Source organism: Panthera uncia (assembly GCF_023721935.1).
Source record: "Panthera uncia isolate 11264 chromosome B2 unlocalized genomic scaffold, Puncia_PCG_1.0 HiC_scaffold_25, whole genome shotgun sequence".
In the NCBI taxonomy this organism is placed as follows: domain Eukaryota; kingdom Metazoa; phylum Chordata; class Mammalia; order Carnivora; family Felidae; genus Panthera; species Panthera uncia.
This window is the reverse complement of record NW_026057581.1, coordinates 10,784,227-10,799,842: the sequence shown is the minus strand read 5'-3', so window position 1 is coordinate 10,799,842 and position 15,616 is coordinate 10,784,227. Positions and strand designations below refer to the sequence as shown.

Below are 15,616 nucleotides of genomic sequence, written 5' to 3'. Positions count from 1 at the left end.
GGCTCTGAACTGTCAGTGCAGAATCCGACATGGGGCTCAAACGCACGAACAGTAAGATCATCACCTGAGCCGAAATCAAGAGTCAGACGCTTAACCGACTGAACCACCCAGGCCCCCTGCCAATGTTCCTTTGAGCTTTCAGAGAAGTCTCCGCCTGAATGCCAGCCAGGGAGCTGAAGGAAGCTGAGATGAAAGGTGGATCATTCTCCAGATGGGCAGCTTCTGCCCAGACCCCACAGAGAAACGTTTTCTTCTGTTACAACAGGGAGTGCTCCCAGTCACATGTGGCTCACAGGAAGCCAGAGTTGCACGGGTGGCTTCTTCCAGTTCCTAGTTCATACCCGCCTGTAAACTGCAGACTGAGTGAAGCACAGGCCTTCTCTCAGGCCACTGGGGGCAATTTCCTGATCTGAAAGTTTGTTCTCAAGGAGTGATGAGAGCTGTGATTGGTAGTAAGGAGACCAATTCTTAGATGTTCACATCTTTTACTTTTTATAAATATTTATTTTTAAATTTATTTTTTAAATCTTTTTTTTATGTTTGTTTATTTTTGAGAGAGAGAGAGAGACAGAGTACAAGCCGGGGAGGAGCAGAGACAGAGGGAGACACAGAATCCAAAACAGGTTCCAGGCCCTGAGCTGTCAGCACAGGGCCCGATGTGGGGCTCAAACTCATGAACTGTGAGATCGTAACCTGAGCCAAAGTCAGAGGCTTAAACTGACTGAGCCACCCAGGCGCCCCTTAAATTTATTTTTAGAAGTAATCTCTATACCCAAGGTGGGGCTCGAACTCATGATCCAAAGATCAAGAGTTGCATGCTCCCCCAACAAAGCCAGCCAGGGGCCCTCCTATCTTTTAATTTTTAAAAAAGAGAACAGAAGATTTAGTAAGGGGGGATTTAATGGACAAAAACGACTGTGAAGACAACTTTTAATTTAAATAAAGAAAAAAAAAGAAGGCTTTCAAAGAACTGTTTAATTATGCCTGTGCATGGGGCGATTTTATAGTAACAAAAGTGGATCAGGCCAGGCAGCCATGCCAAATACCCGACATAACATAACTGGGGCCAGATATAAAATCCACCTAAAGTAAATGAGTAAGATAGCATTCATACGTGTGCTTATAAATAAAATTATTATTAATCAACACAAAACCAATATAGTATTTTAAGTCTAGTAAAAAGGATGCAAATGTGAGGGGAAGGGTGTAGACATAAGGCCAAGGCAAGGAGTTCTGTCACATTCCTCAAAGGTCTCCATCACCGACTGCCTTAGTTCTTCATGAACCAATCTTCGTTAAATACCGCTTCAGCTCGGCTTGTCTTACCTGGTAACTGTCCAGCCCTCTCTGCAGCTTGGTGGACCGGGCAGTGACACAGCCAATGGACACAGACAAGATGGCTTCCACCATGAGCGGCAGTGTCCCTGAATGCTGCACCGGTTTCACGGTGACTTGTACCCTCCGGGAATGACCCTGCAGAGGTCAGGGGTGGGATGGGAGGGGCGCGATGCAGCAGTGGGCACCAGGGATGGGAACGGTGAGGGATGGAGGGAAGAGGAACGGGGAACACAGAGGCAGATAATTAGAAAACTCCCAGAAACGGTGTGTTACGAGTGGGACGAAAAAGGACACACGAAACAGACAAAAACAAGCCGGGTACCTGTCTGAGTTGAAAGATGCCCCCTGTATTGACATCTTTGGCCTGGTGGAGTTCCACTGCAGCGTATTCCCCTAGCTCGTTCAATTCCAATATGGAAATCCACATTTCTACTCTTCGAGTTACCTCATTCCACCTGCAAAATCACATTCCCATGAACAACGGTGTCACTGCCCAGGGACGTTATGAATAACGGGAAAAGAGTCACCATCCACTGAGCACTTTCTATGGGCTGGGCACTGTGCTATGTATGTCACATAGATTTTCTTTTTTTTCTTTTTAGTTTTATTTATTTATTTTGAGAAAGAGAGAGAGCATGAGCAGGGGAGGGGCATAGAGACAGAATCCCAAGCAGGCTCCTGACGCGGGGCTCGAACTCATGAACCGTGAGATCATGACTTGAGCTGAAATCAGGATTCGGATGCTTAACCAGCTGTGCCACCCAGGCGCCCCCAAGGCTGGTTTTATTTCCCCAGGTAGGAACACAGCTGTTTTAGTCCTGTTTCTCAAAAGGATTTGCCTTTCCCCACACTGAATGTCTTCAATGACTGCTAGTCCCTTTTATCGTTCCCATTTCACAAAGGAGGACACAGGCCTGGGGACCCCTGCTCTTAGCCTCCGTGTTAGTGCCAGCCTTGACCCTGCACCCAGCTCAGCCAAGTACAAACCTGTCGTGCAACGTTCTTGTCTTCGCATGAAGAGAGTCGACTTCCCAGATGGAGCTGCCGTTCCCAGCGCAGCGGTGGCCCCACACCTCAATGGCCAGGGCTCCATCTGACAGGAACTCCAGGAGCTCTTCTGTCACGGTCACCACGTAGTCCTGGGATAAGCGGAGGCAAGGAAAGAGTGACAAGGATCACGCATAAAGCAATTGGGTGAAATTTCCATTTTGCCTTTTAGCCTCATAGAGATTCACTTTGGAGGTTGTTAGTCTGATCCCAACCTTAAAACCACCTGTGCGGTTTTCAAGACCCAGAACATTAGTTCTGGAAGGGGCAGGAAGAGGTGATTTAATGCAATTTCTTTCTTTAGGCAATGCGGACACTGAAGAAAGCAACCTGTCCCATGTCATAGAGCTTGTGAGATGCAGAAGTGAATCCTTGCTTCCTTACACCGGGTTCATTCTGGGTTCTGAAGGACCACTTGACCTCCTGCCGCCTTGGACTAATCAGCACATCATAAAAAAAGAACATCTGATTGCTTCTTGCGATGGCGTGGGAGACTAAGAACAGAATTAAATTTCGTATGATTATTTTCATGGTTCTGTGCTCTTGCTCTCAAACTCTCCTGCTCTGATTCCTCATCATAAAATGCAGACAGAGGAGCGTGAGGGCATGAATGCCGAGTGGGCTGAGAGGTAGATCACCCTGAATGCTGTGGCAGGCAAGGGACCAAGCCATGCTTCTTTCCAGCAACAACTCAGTGAAATCTCAGGTGAAGACAACCCTGTGGCTCTACTTTCTAGAAAGACCTGTGCTATACTGACTTAATGTTCTACTACTTACCTTCTTATCTAGTTTATTTGGAGACAGAACCAGAATTTTACAAGGAAAACAAACTAACGATCAATTAGTACAATCTACACATTTTATTTTTTTTTCAAACATAGGTTTCCTTTCTTTCTTTTTCTTTTTTTAAGAGACAGAGAGAGAGAGAGAGAGAGAGAGAGAGAGAGAGAGAGAGAATACATGTGCGCGTGAGTGAGGGAGGGGCAGAAGGAGAGAGAGAGAGACAGCAAGAATCCCGAGCAGGATCCATGCTCAGTGTGGAACCCAACTTGCAGCTCGATCCCATGACCCCAGGATCATCACCTGGGCTGAAATAAAGAGTCAGATGCTCAACCAACTGAGCCACTTAGGCACCCCAACCTACACATTTTATTTATGAAAAAAACCCAAGGTCACACAGTGAATCCAAGGTCCCTGAGACTAGTGTTTCTCAAACCAGTTGTTAACCAGAATGTACTTAAAATTCAGGTTTCATCCTCCTACATGAATAGCTTTGTGGATCCAAAGAAAGATGGGGAATATTTAAGAGTATTCAGACACAAATAACAACAACAACAAAAAAATTAATATGGGTTTTCAGAAACAGACTTGGGTGAATACAGGTGGAAAAAAAGTGGGCCATTTATTTTCAGAAAAAGAAAGACCTGACAGTCTTTACTTATGTGAAATTTGATAGGTATAGAACCAAAAAGAAAATTCACAATTTCCAAAGGAAGGGGTTTGGAGTATTTGTTAAGGATTGTGCAAGGAAAAACAAAATTACACAGAAGAGAGTCTGTCTGTCAAAAACAACCTGTTGGCAGTCTGATGTGAAAGCCAGGAAGGGTAGGTGATGGTCACAAGATGGGAATAGCCAACAGTCACCAAAAATTCACCTTGTCCATTTACATTTTCTTTAAAAACTCATATGCCACATTGGAAATGCTATGCTTAAAACACTATGCCATTAAAAAAACAAAAACAAAAACAAAAGGCTATTCCATACTCAAAAGAATTAAAAATATCTACAGCAACTTGCATGTTGAGAAGTTCACATAAATTAAAATAATGAAGTGGGAGGCATCTGGGTGGCTCAGTTAGTTAAGCGTCTGACTCTTAATCTCAGCTCAGGTCTTGATCTCTGGGTTGTGAGTTCAAGCCCTGCACTGGGCTCCATGCTGGGTGTAAAGCCTACTTAAAAAATAAATAAAATAAAACAAAACAAAATTAAGTTAAAAGGTGCAATTCTGCAACATGTATAATATGACCACAGTTTTTGTAAAAAACTTTTTAAAGAAGTTATGCGTGCATGATGATAAGAGTGTATCTATGCCCGTTTTTGTGTGAACATGCATTGACCACACACATATAAAAGTTGTAGGGCATAGGGTATAAGATTTCAGGTAGAGGCCTTTCAGATTTTATTTTAAATACTTTTAAATTATTGGAATTTGTACCGAAATACATTTTGAGGTTAAAAAGTCCAAGACACATATTACATTTACTAAACATTCTTACGGGGAAACTTCTACGTATTGAACCGCACCCAGGTCCATTGCCTCCCGTGTAGCTCGTTTCCTCATGGTGCCCATACCTTACAGTGAGAGAACGTCACAGTGTACTGGGCGTCCCTGGACTGGGGGGAAGGCACCTCGGGGTCCACCACTGGGGCAGCCACTGTGGATTCACACTGGTCCCAGAATGTGTATTGACAGAAGACAAAATTTGAGAGGCTTAAGGGCAGCCCGGTTGCCTCTTTAATTTTTACCTGAAGAGATACCAAAAAAAAAAAAAAAAGGCAATATAACTCCCATAAAGAAACATTAAACTGTGCATTGCTTCAAATGTAAGAGCTCTTCAAATTTAAGAGCTACATAAATCGGTTATCCATTCGGTATCTGAAAATATCTGGCATCCTTTCATCAAGGGTTCCGCCTACAACAAATCCATAGCAGAGTACCACAACTACCGTGTGTAAACCTGGCAAAGGCACACACCTCCAACATTTTCCTAGTGACTGAGTTTTTGATGCAACCTTTATTGGAAAAGCAGGATTCACTGAACAATACAAACCCGCCCCCACCCCGCATGCCAGATACACATGGACTTTTATTTTTTAATGTTCTTAAGTTTATTTATTTATTTTGAGGGAGAGGGGGAGGGGCAGGGAGGGAGAGAGAGAAACCCAAGCAGGCTCCGAGCTGTCAGCGTACAGCCCAACGTGGGGCTCAATCCCACCAACCGTGAGATCATGACCTAAGCCGAAATCCAGAGTCGGATGCTTAATGGACCGAGCCACCCAGGTGCCCCCAATACACATGGACTTTTCAAATCTCATCAAGCGTCACCAGAAAGGGTGCTATACTTCTGGAGAAAGTACTGCCCACCGTTGTATTTACTGTTAGGAAGGTTAACGTTTACTCTGCTCTATGAAAAACAGAACTGTTTGGCATGAACAAGGTCATTCCTCTGCACCCGTCCATCTCATCGTCCCCTCACCCGGCAAGTCAGCTTCTTGACTCGGTGAACAGTCTCCCCGCTGATGTCCGTGACCTCGAGGCTTCCACCTTCGCTGGAGTTCTCAGAAGAGTCGTCCTCCACCACGCGCTCCGGGACGGCCCCTGTAATTCGCATGACTTCCACATGGAGGCGCCCTGCAACCTGCGGCAGGAACCAGAGCGCCTGCGGGTTAATAGGCATCCAGCGGGAAACCTGACCTTGGACAGAGAGCATGCAGCCACCTCCCGGGTGAGCAGGTGAGCGGCCCCCGCCCGTACTGCCACGGGAAACTCACCCCTTCCACAGCCAGTCCAGTCCATCTCTCACCCCCTGCAGTCACCCTGCCTGACTCTGAGCCAAATTTGCTTCTCTGCCACTTGCCTTCTGGAGTCAGCTTCACTCTTATCCTTTCCAGGCAGCCCAGGAACAGAGCAAAGACAGCTATCATATCCTACCTGGAGTCGTCTATTTTCCATGTTCGTATATTCGTTCATCTGATCTAGTCCCTGCCCAGTTGGAATACCGAAACAAGCAGTAGAGATACACGTGCGGGTTGTTATGAGACAACTTCACCCAGGAATCGACTGCATGCCCCGAACTGTGCTACTAAGCACTGCGTTTATGGCAGTAAGCCAAAAGACGTGGTCACCAGGCTCACGGAGCGTCTGCTCTCTTCAATGGGTGGGTAACTCACATTGGAGCAGGGGGAGTGAGACCTATCCCAGGAGGAACCACAAAGGCTTACAATTTCTTCAACATCCTGGTGGTTCTCTGGAGAGGTGCTAGTTTAGTGGTGCCTCTCTTACATTTGTTGGCACAGAACTGAATTAAAGGACAAGAATTTGCTCCCTCAGAGTGCTACAACTAGCCCAAGTTATGTTTCATGACACAGGTCAAGGCTGCAAATGCTGGAGTCATGAAGGGGACGGTGCTGCCATCGTCTTAAATCGTGAGGCTCCACTGTAAAAGTAGCACGGACCCAACCTCCACACGGCAACTGGCACTGGCACCAAGCACCTGAGAGAAATTAGCTGATGGCGTTGGACAAGTGAGACCAATATGGACGAATCCGTTAGAGGAGGGGGAAAGGGGAAATGGGAGAAATCAGTTCGAAGGTAAGGCGGGTTCTCAAGCTTTCTTTCAATATTTTTTGAGAATCAACACATTTTTATTTATTTTTCTAAGTTTATTTATTTACAACTTGCTCCCAAGCTGTATCTGGTGAAGACCACATAGGGGCCGAGAAGGAACTCGGATGTATCACAAAGGTAAGAGATTAAAAGAGAGATGAACATGGCAACAGAGTGGAAGCTGGTTTCCAAAAGATTTCTAATTTGATTAAAACAAAAATCAAAAAAACTTGTGAACCATAAATTTAAAAAATGGGTATGAATATCTTTTAAAACCATGATTTAATCTTGAGAGTTTCTATTGATATTAGTAGAGAAGAAAGAGTATGATCCTGACTATTCACCCTAGATCTGCCTCAAGAGCATCACTTAAATCAGATACACACACACACACACACACACACACACACACACACACACACACACACCCTTCCACTTCGGTCAAGTTCCTCCCAGGCTGGCTTGTCCTTACCTCCCCCTGCTGGCTGATGATAGGAACTGCATACTGAAGTTTCACATCATAGAAGAGACACTCCAAGAACACATTAGCCACGCCAATTAGGTTGTGATTCTCTTGGGCTTCATAGAAAGGGTCACCTCGTTTCCCATAGAGACGCTTTGCCTGATGGGTAGGGTAGGCAGGTGGGGAGCCAGTAAGAAACAAAATATCAACTTGAATAATTATTTAAAACTAGCACCTAAAAATGATTTAAGAAGAAAGCATTTATCCAGAGAAATTAAAAAGAAGTAAAAATTACCATCATGTCACATAAATAAAAGTAGCATATGGGAGGGGCTCTTGCTCAATTACACCCTCGTCTTCCCTATCACACCCCACATATAGCCTTTTTCATTCCATTCCCTGTGCTTTGTCTCATTTCCTTCACCGAGTCGTCTTTTCCATTACTAGCATCCAAAAAATGGATTGTGCTTTCTAAAATTATTCTTCGTAATCTCCCCAGCCATTATCACAGCTAGGGGAGCCAGAACATATGCTAATGAATACAAAATCCAACCTGGCTCCATCCGTGTGGATTTGTCACAACACTGACAAAACAGCACGGACTTACTTTGTTCCATTTCATATCACCTGGAATGTAGCAAAAATGCAGCCAAATAAGAACATGTTATGTGTTCTCTTCATTTAGTTTCTGTCCGTGTGGGGATCACATGTTTTATGACTGATCCAACATCTAACTTAGAAGTTTTTTCAAGATCACTTCTACATTCCTTTTCTTCCCCCACCCTGCCCTGCCTTTTTTAAAAGTAGGCTCCATGCTGGGCATGGAGCCCAACACAGGGTTCAAACTCATGATCCTGAGATCAAGAGTTGGAGGCTTAACTGACTGAGCCATGCAGGTGTCCCAACATTACTTTTCTAATATCGATGTCCAAAGCTTGACTACAGAAATTCACCGCCATGCATGTGTGCGTTCTGATGGTGAAATCACTTACACTCTGTGCTTTCAACATGGCCCAATCTCCTTTCCATTTTGTCTCTTTTACCTCAGGAATTTTTTCCTTCCATTCTTGATAAAGGTCTCTCATGTCAATTAATTTATTCTCCAGCTTCTCGATGGTCCAAACTTGGGTGCTCTTTCCTTTCCTCCGCACTTGGATAGCTGGCTCACTCACGATTGCTCCTCTCTGCAGAATGAAGGAAACAAAAACAACAAATCAAATGAAACCAAATGAAGTCTTGTTATGACTTCTTAGATTGTTACAGCAATATATACTATTAGAAAGCAGCAAGTGTGAAGAAAACATATACAGAAAGAAGATGAAATTCTACCACAGATGGAATATTCTTGCTTATTTTCCATTTTCTATAGGTATACCCGTGCATGTTTTTTTTTTTTTATCATAATCAGAAACAAACAAAACTAAATTTCCTATCCCGATCCTCCCTCCACAGTTTTTATCTTATGATCACCTTCTTGTGCTATTAAATATTCTTCATAGACACAATTTTTAATGGAAACATAGAAATCTATTTTCTGGATGCACACTGGTTTGATCAATTATTCTATTGTTCGACATCATGACTATTTTAAATTTTTGCTATTATAAAGGCCATTATGATAAGCATCCTTGTATAAAAAGCACATGATCTTTATGAATTTTTTTAATGTTTATTTATTTTTGAGAGGGGGGAGGGGCAGAAAATATGAAGCGGGTTCTTTTCTGATAGCAGCAAGCCTAATGCGTGGCTCAAACTCAGGAACTGTGAGATCATGACCTGAGCAGAAGTCAGATGCTTGACTGACTGAGCCACCCAGGCGCCCCTCTTTATGAATATTTCTATGACTATGGACTTAGCATAAATTTCTCAAAGAACTGCTTGGTCAAAGTACTAAAATGCAGAAAGAGTAATGAAATCCTGACTCGTTTCTAGCTTGCTTGCCAGGGGAAACATAAATGGATGCAAAATTGTTGTCTTTTGAAGTTCCTCCTTAAAGGAAATATTCTTCGAGTTGAAATGACAGGAAACCTCCCAAAGGCTGCAAAGAGTCATTCTGTGCACAGAAAAAAGGTATTATACAAGCCTTCCTTTCTTCTTTTAAATTTTTTTTTTAATGTTTATTTATTTTTGAGAGAGACAGAGACAGAATGCGAGTGGGTTAGGGGCAGAGACAGAGGGAGATACAGAATCCGAGGCAGGCTCCAGGCCCCGAGCTGTCAGCACAGAGCCCGACGCGGGGCTCGAACTCACGAGCTGTGAGATCATGACCTGAGCCGAAGTCGGACGCTCAACCGACTGAGCCGCCCAGGCGCCCCGACAAGCCTCCCTTTCTTGTAGAATCCTTTCTGAAATTGGCACCTATCCCCCCATTCCAGAAGGGGGCATTTACACGACAGAGAGAAGAGGAATTACTTATATATATTTCTAGTTTTAACACATCTAAGGGCATATTTACTCTAGGAGGGGAGGGGCCTATAGAGGAATTTTTTTTTTAATTTTTACTGTTGAAGTAGACTTGACATACAATGTTATACTAGTAGATAGGAAGTCTTAAAAAGAATAAATACTCCGGCTCATATCAGCATCTCCTCACAGATTTTTTTTTTTTGATTTTTTTAACGTTTATTTATTTTTGAGACAGAGAGAGACAGAGCATGAACGGGGGAGGGGCAGAGAGAGAGGGAGACACAGAATCGGAAGCAGGCTCCGGGCTCCGAGCCGTCAGCCCAGAGCCCGACCCGGGGCTCGAACTCACGGACCGCGAGATCGTGACCTGGCTGAAGTCGGACGCTCAACCGACTGAGCCACCCAGGCGCCCCTCACAGATGTTCTTTAGGACGTCAGGTTTGTCTGCTGGCTTACAGTACATACTGTTGTACATTTTACTCTCTCTCTCTCTCTTTTTTTTTGAAGCACTCTTACCTTTCTGTTGGCACTGAGGTTTGCGGCAGGGATCTGCAGAGTCACCTGGTAGTCAGTGAGCTTGCTCATTTCCTCAGCTAAGAAGTTTGCCTCCCTTACCAAGGTATTGGCTTTCACAAGCTGCTCGCGCAGTTTTGCCAAGCTTTGGCGGAAGAGCTCATCCCTGTGGGGTAGCAGAAAAGGAAATGAGAAACTCCGAAAAGAAAAGGAAACCAATTCTGCTTCTAAGTGAGTCGTATTCTTAGAAAGTGGTAGGTAACTCCTTCCAGGCAATATTTTTCAACCATTTTTTTTTTCCTGTTGGTAACCACTGATGAGGAGCAAATACATAGAGGGACTTAACTAAAAACCATGTTTTAAATCCCCTAACATCTGAAAACTTCTAGATTTTAATATGCTGCTGCCAAAAGACCAATAAAGGAATCCTTTAGGGAAAAGAACTGATTACGACTTTTTGTGTGCTTCTGGGGCTGGTGGGGAGGGGAATGGGGCAGGGGACAGAAATCTGGAGTCCATAAGGAGAAACTGTTTCACATGATTTCTTCAGTTGGTAAAAGGCAAGAAGTGGGACTTCTGTGCTAGCAGGAATTCTTTCCTCAAGTCCACACAATAGAAGACCTTCCTGAGAAGACCTTCTCCAACGTTCTGAGAAGACCTTCTCCAACGTTCTGACGCTGAATAGGACATTATTATGTGCCATTACGTGCTCTCTCAGTCCCCACATCTTTTGCCTCCGTAGATGTGTTGTATTTATAATTTCTCAGTTATTTGTGTAATTATTTGACTGATGTCTGTGTCCCCTATGGAGCTGCAGGCACCCCAGGGGGAGAACTGTGTGGTCAGGTGCACGGCCCATTGTGGGAAACCCCCGAAGTACCCACTGAATGAAAGGAAGAGTTCTGGTTCCACAGGTGGGTTCAAAGGTAATCCAGACTAGCAGAATGCTTATCTACCTTCTCTTTTCTACCATTTATACACCCCCTGCCCTTACTTCATAGGAAAATGGGGAGCTTGGAATACCCAGTCTCTACCCCTTTCCCATCACCTCAAAAGTGACACTGAGGCACCTGCAAAGATGTTAATCTGAAATTACCCTAACACGTATGGCACACCGATCCTGTCTGTCTGGTTCTCCTAGGTGATACCATTTTTTTTCAGTTCCCTGGACTTGACTCTTTTTCAGCCAGCTCAGCCTTTTCTCTTTTCTACAACATCCAGAAAAAAAGCCTTCTGTGGATTTTTCCTTTTAAATATCCCCTAAATCTCTCTATTGCTTTCATAACCCCTGGTAGCCTCAAAGCCCCCAGGCTCTTTCTCTGACACCACCAGTCACACAAACCCCTGCCTGTCTCAGGCCAGCCCTCAGTTCAAAACCTCCTCTCCCCGCATGGGATAAATCTGCAGGCACCTGTGTGCCCTACCGGACAGCTTTGGACTTCGCACTCCCTACTCCTATACAACTCACCTCTCGGAGCAAACAAAACAGCTCTCATGCAATCCGCAAAACACCTTCCTCTTCTCCACGGTTTCTCATTTGTTTGTGCCCGCGTGCCCATCCAAATGCTTCCCGCCTTCTGTCTGCCCATCCAGTGTCCACCCTTCAAACTCGCCTGAAGTCCTTCATCCTCCATGAAGTTGCGGCAGAAGCCCCACAGCATGGGGGTCCCACCCTCTACTAACCACCACCTCCCTTACTGTGCTTCCTACCCAAGCACACACACACTTATCACTTCAGTAATTTCACACAGTCAATACTCGCAAAGCACCTACCAAAGACACCACTGTTCTAGGCACTGGGAACACTTCAATGAATGAAGCTGATTTCCTGCTCCTGGAAGTTATTTTCAGATGAGGGATCAATGACAGAGGGATAATTATGTGGTTGAAACACTTCCTATTGTTGGATAAAACTGTTTTTTAATGGACTATTGTGATGTAATTTTCACATATTTATATCTTGCTCTATGACACATTGCCAGCTTGCAGAAAGAGTAACTACATCTCTGGATTTCTTTGTAATTCTCACTAGCTCTTAAATATACTTGATTTTCAGCCCACAACCTTTACTTAGGTATGAGTCCTTTGATATTTCACAAGCCATCAACACTTATTTAGGTAAGAGTCCCAGCTTCTAATATAATAGCCCATCATTAACGACATCTTAATTTTATCCAGTGACCCTGGTGAAATCAGTATTGTAGCATTCTCATCTCCTTGAATGACAGCTCCAAATATCATCCTTGCTACTCTCCTTCCTTGTAAGAATTAGAGCCTCACGGCGCCTGGGTAGCTCAGTCGGTTAAGCAGCCGACTTCGGCTCAGGTTATGATCTCATGGTCCGTGAGTTCGAGCCCCGCGTTGGGCTCTGTGCCGACAGCTCGGAGCCTGGAGGCTGTTTCAGATTCTGTGTCTCCCTCTCTCTGACCCTCCCCTGTTCATGCTCTGTCTCTCCCTGTCTCAAAAATAAATAAAACGTTAAAAAAAATTTAAAAAAAAAAAAAAGAATTAGAGCCTCAAAGAGAATCAATCTGGAATTGAGTGGAAAAAAATTTTTTAACACTTGATGGAAAAAATACAATCATTAAAAACAATGGTGAAGCATCCGACGTTGGCTCAGGTCATGATCTCATGGTTCATGAGTTCGAGCCCCATGCCAGGCTCTGTGCTGACAGCTCAGAGCCTGGAGCCTGCTTCAGATTCTGTGTTTCCCTCTCTTCCTTTTTTTTTTGATTTTTTTTATTAAAAAAAAATTTTTTTTAATGTTTATTTATTTTTGAGACAGAGAGAGACAGAGCGTGAGCAGGGGAGGGGCAGAGAGAGAGGGAGACACAGAATCCGAAGCGGGCTCCAGGCTCCGAGCTGTCAGCGCAGAGCCCGATGCGAGGCTTGAACTCAGGAACCGTGAGATCATGACCTGAGCCAAAGTCAGACGCTTCACCAACTGAGCCACCCAGGCACCCCTGTTTCCCTCTCTTTCTGCCCCTCCTCTGTTCATGCTCTGTCTCTCTCTCTCTCTCAAAAATAAATAAGCATTACAAAATATTTTTAAAACAAAACAAAAATCTACCTTTTCTGTTGCATCTTTCTGTTTTTGTCTTTTACAATCTTCAGTACACAAGAAGTATGTAGGGAGAAAGGGTATCAGTGGGTCCAGTCACACCAATTACCTTCAAGCTCACTGTTATTAGAGTAAAGCCATCAGTTCACAGTAAAGGTGGAAAAGGCAGCTCTTCAGAAAAAGCATTATCTGATAACCTTTGTCTCTTTTACCCAGGCACAGTAAAAGATAAAGAGTAATGTGTTACAAGTAGGATAAATCTTCATACTTTGGTATCCAGACAGATGAGCAGAAAGCTCCTGGGGAAAACGCAACTGACTCTTTTCTCTTACTTTAGAACGATCAAGTGTGTTACTGCAGCAAGCCTGTTGTGCAGGCTAGGGCTCCCTTTTCTCCCTCTTCTTCTTCTTCTTCCCTGAATGTGGCTCAGGTTTAAGCATCTCATTGCTTGTGAGAGATGCAGTGTGGCTGAAAGAATGAGAGTACCCGCCCAGGAGTCGTGGCTTTGATCCCACAGTCGTAACTTACCAGCTGAATGACTTTGGGTGAATCATTCAACCTCTCAGCCTGGTTCCTCACGTGTGAAGTGGGGTACAAATGATAACATATAGTAGCAGTTGTGAAGATGAGATGGACACATGTAAAGCACTTGGTGCCTGGCACCTGGTAAATGCTCTGCAAACGTCAGGTGCTACTTTCGTTACTAAGGTTATTGTAACAACATACGAGTTAGTAATGGGACTCATAGATCTGGGTTCAGATGCTGGCCTTTTCAGGGGCCAGGTGGGTTACTGAGGAGGATATGTAAACTGAGTGCCCTATCTTCAGGACAGAGATAATTGTTCCCACTGCACACTGCTGCTGGGAGTGCTAAATCAGCATCACGCCTAGACTGCAGTGAGAACACAACAGAACTCAGCAATAATTTACTATCCTCACGGGTGATGGTTCCTCCACCACTACCTCAGTTCCGAGATAAATATTTTTTTTATTTAAAAGCATTTTTTAGGGGCGCCTGGGTGGCGCAGTCGGTTAAGCGTCCGACTTCAGCTAGGTCACGATCTCGCGGTCCGTGAGTTCGAGCCCCACGTCAGGCTCTGTGCTGACAGCTCAGAGCCTGGAGCCTGTTTCCGATTCTGTGTCTCCCTCTCTCTCTGCCCCTCCCCCGTTCATGCTCTGTCTCTCTCTGTCCCAAAAATAAATTAAAAACGTTGAAAAAAAAATTTTTAAGCATTTTTTAATGTTTATTTATTTTTGAGAGACAGAAACAGAGCGCAAGCAGGGGAGGGGCAGTGAAAGGGGCAGAGAGAGCCTGAAGCAGGCTCCAGGCTCTGAGCTGTCAGCACAGAGCTCAACGTGGGGCTCAAACCCACGAACCACGAGATCATGACCTAGGCTGAAGTCGGATGTTCAACTGACTGAGCCACTCAGGTGCCCCTGATATAAATATTTTTAAGTCACAAATTTTGAAAATTCACATTTAGATTTCTTAATATCATAGTTGTATTTAAAGAGACTCCAAAGTAAGGGAAATTTGAAATAAGAAACGGTTTTATGCTAAAGAACAATCCCAACTTTCTCTACTTCAATATCTAACAACGGTATTCTTTTTTTTTTTTAATGCTTATATATTTTTTTAAGTTGTACTTACTTATTTTGAGAGAGAGAAGGAGTGCAAGCAGAGAGGGGCAGAGACAGAGGGAGAGAGAAAGAATCCCAAGCAGGCTCTGTATTGTCAGTGAGGAGCCTGATGGGGGGCTCAAACCCATGAACCAGGAGATGGTGACCTGAGCCAAAATCAAGAGTTGGACGCTTAACTGACTGAGCCACCCAGGAGCCCCCGCAACAATGATACTGTAACCTGGTGCCATTTTTATCGAAGGGTAAGGGGGGAGGGATGGTCTTTAATGACTAACATCCCAGTAAGCATACCAAGGATGGACAGAATCTCTGACAGGAAAAGGCGATTGCTAATGACCAGACACAGGACTAAGATTTCCTTCCTTGCTTAGGTCTGTCCTCACCTTCACATACCTCGCCCAAAGCTCCAAGGCCCTGGAGCCGGGCCTCTGGGTCACCGGGGTCTCATTCTTACCTCTCCTCTGCCCACTGGGTCACCTTCTGCTGAGCCGTCTGGCTGCTGTAGGCCAGGCGGTCGGGGCCGCTGCTCTGGGGCTGGCGCTCCGGGGACAGCTGCTGGCGGAGCCGCTCCAGCTCCCGCTCATACATGAGCCGCTGCTCCTCCAGGGCGCTCCGCTTTTCTTCCAGGTACTGTTTCTCCAGGACCTGAACCACATTTTGCACTGGATCTGGTGAGCCAAGAGACAAGGCAAGGTGTCTTCGGGGTGGCTACGACAGGGCAGCCCGCCAGGTGCCTCTTCAGGCAGGAACCATCTCCTG

General features: G+C 44.8%; 1 protein-coding gene across 4 annotated transcripts in view; it reads right to left on the bottom strand.

Annotated features, from left to right (window-relative positions):
* KIF13A (kinesin family member 13A) overlaps positions 1-15,616 on the bottom strand; it is a 216,787-nt gene that overhangs the window by 34,895 nt on the left and 166,276 nt on the right. For all 4 annotated transcript variants that reach the window (XM_049654981.1, XM_049654984.1, XM_049654982.1 and 1 more), the window contains exons 17-25: positions 15,312-15,525; positions 10,159-10,321; positions 8,280-8,420; positions 7,246-7,395; positions 5,644-5,805; positions 4,739-4,912; positions 2,326-2,477; positions 1,661-1,793; positions 1,327-1,473 (exon numbers count right to left, since the gene is read on the bottom strand). In XM_049654981.1, coding sequence (XP_049510938.1) covers positions 1,327-1,473; positions 1,661-1,793; positions 2,326-2,477; positions 4,739-4,912; positions 5,644-5,805; positions 7,246-7,395; positions 8,280-8,420; positions 10,159-10,321; positions 15,312-15,525 — 1,436 coding nt within the window. The remainder of the gene's footprint in view (positions 1-1,326; positions 1,474-1,660; positions 1,794-2,325; positions 2,478-4,738; positions 4,913-5,643; positions 5,806-7,245; positions 7,396-8,279; positions 8,421-10,158; positions 10,322-15,311; positions 15,526-15,616) is intronic.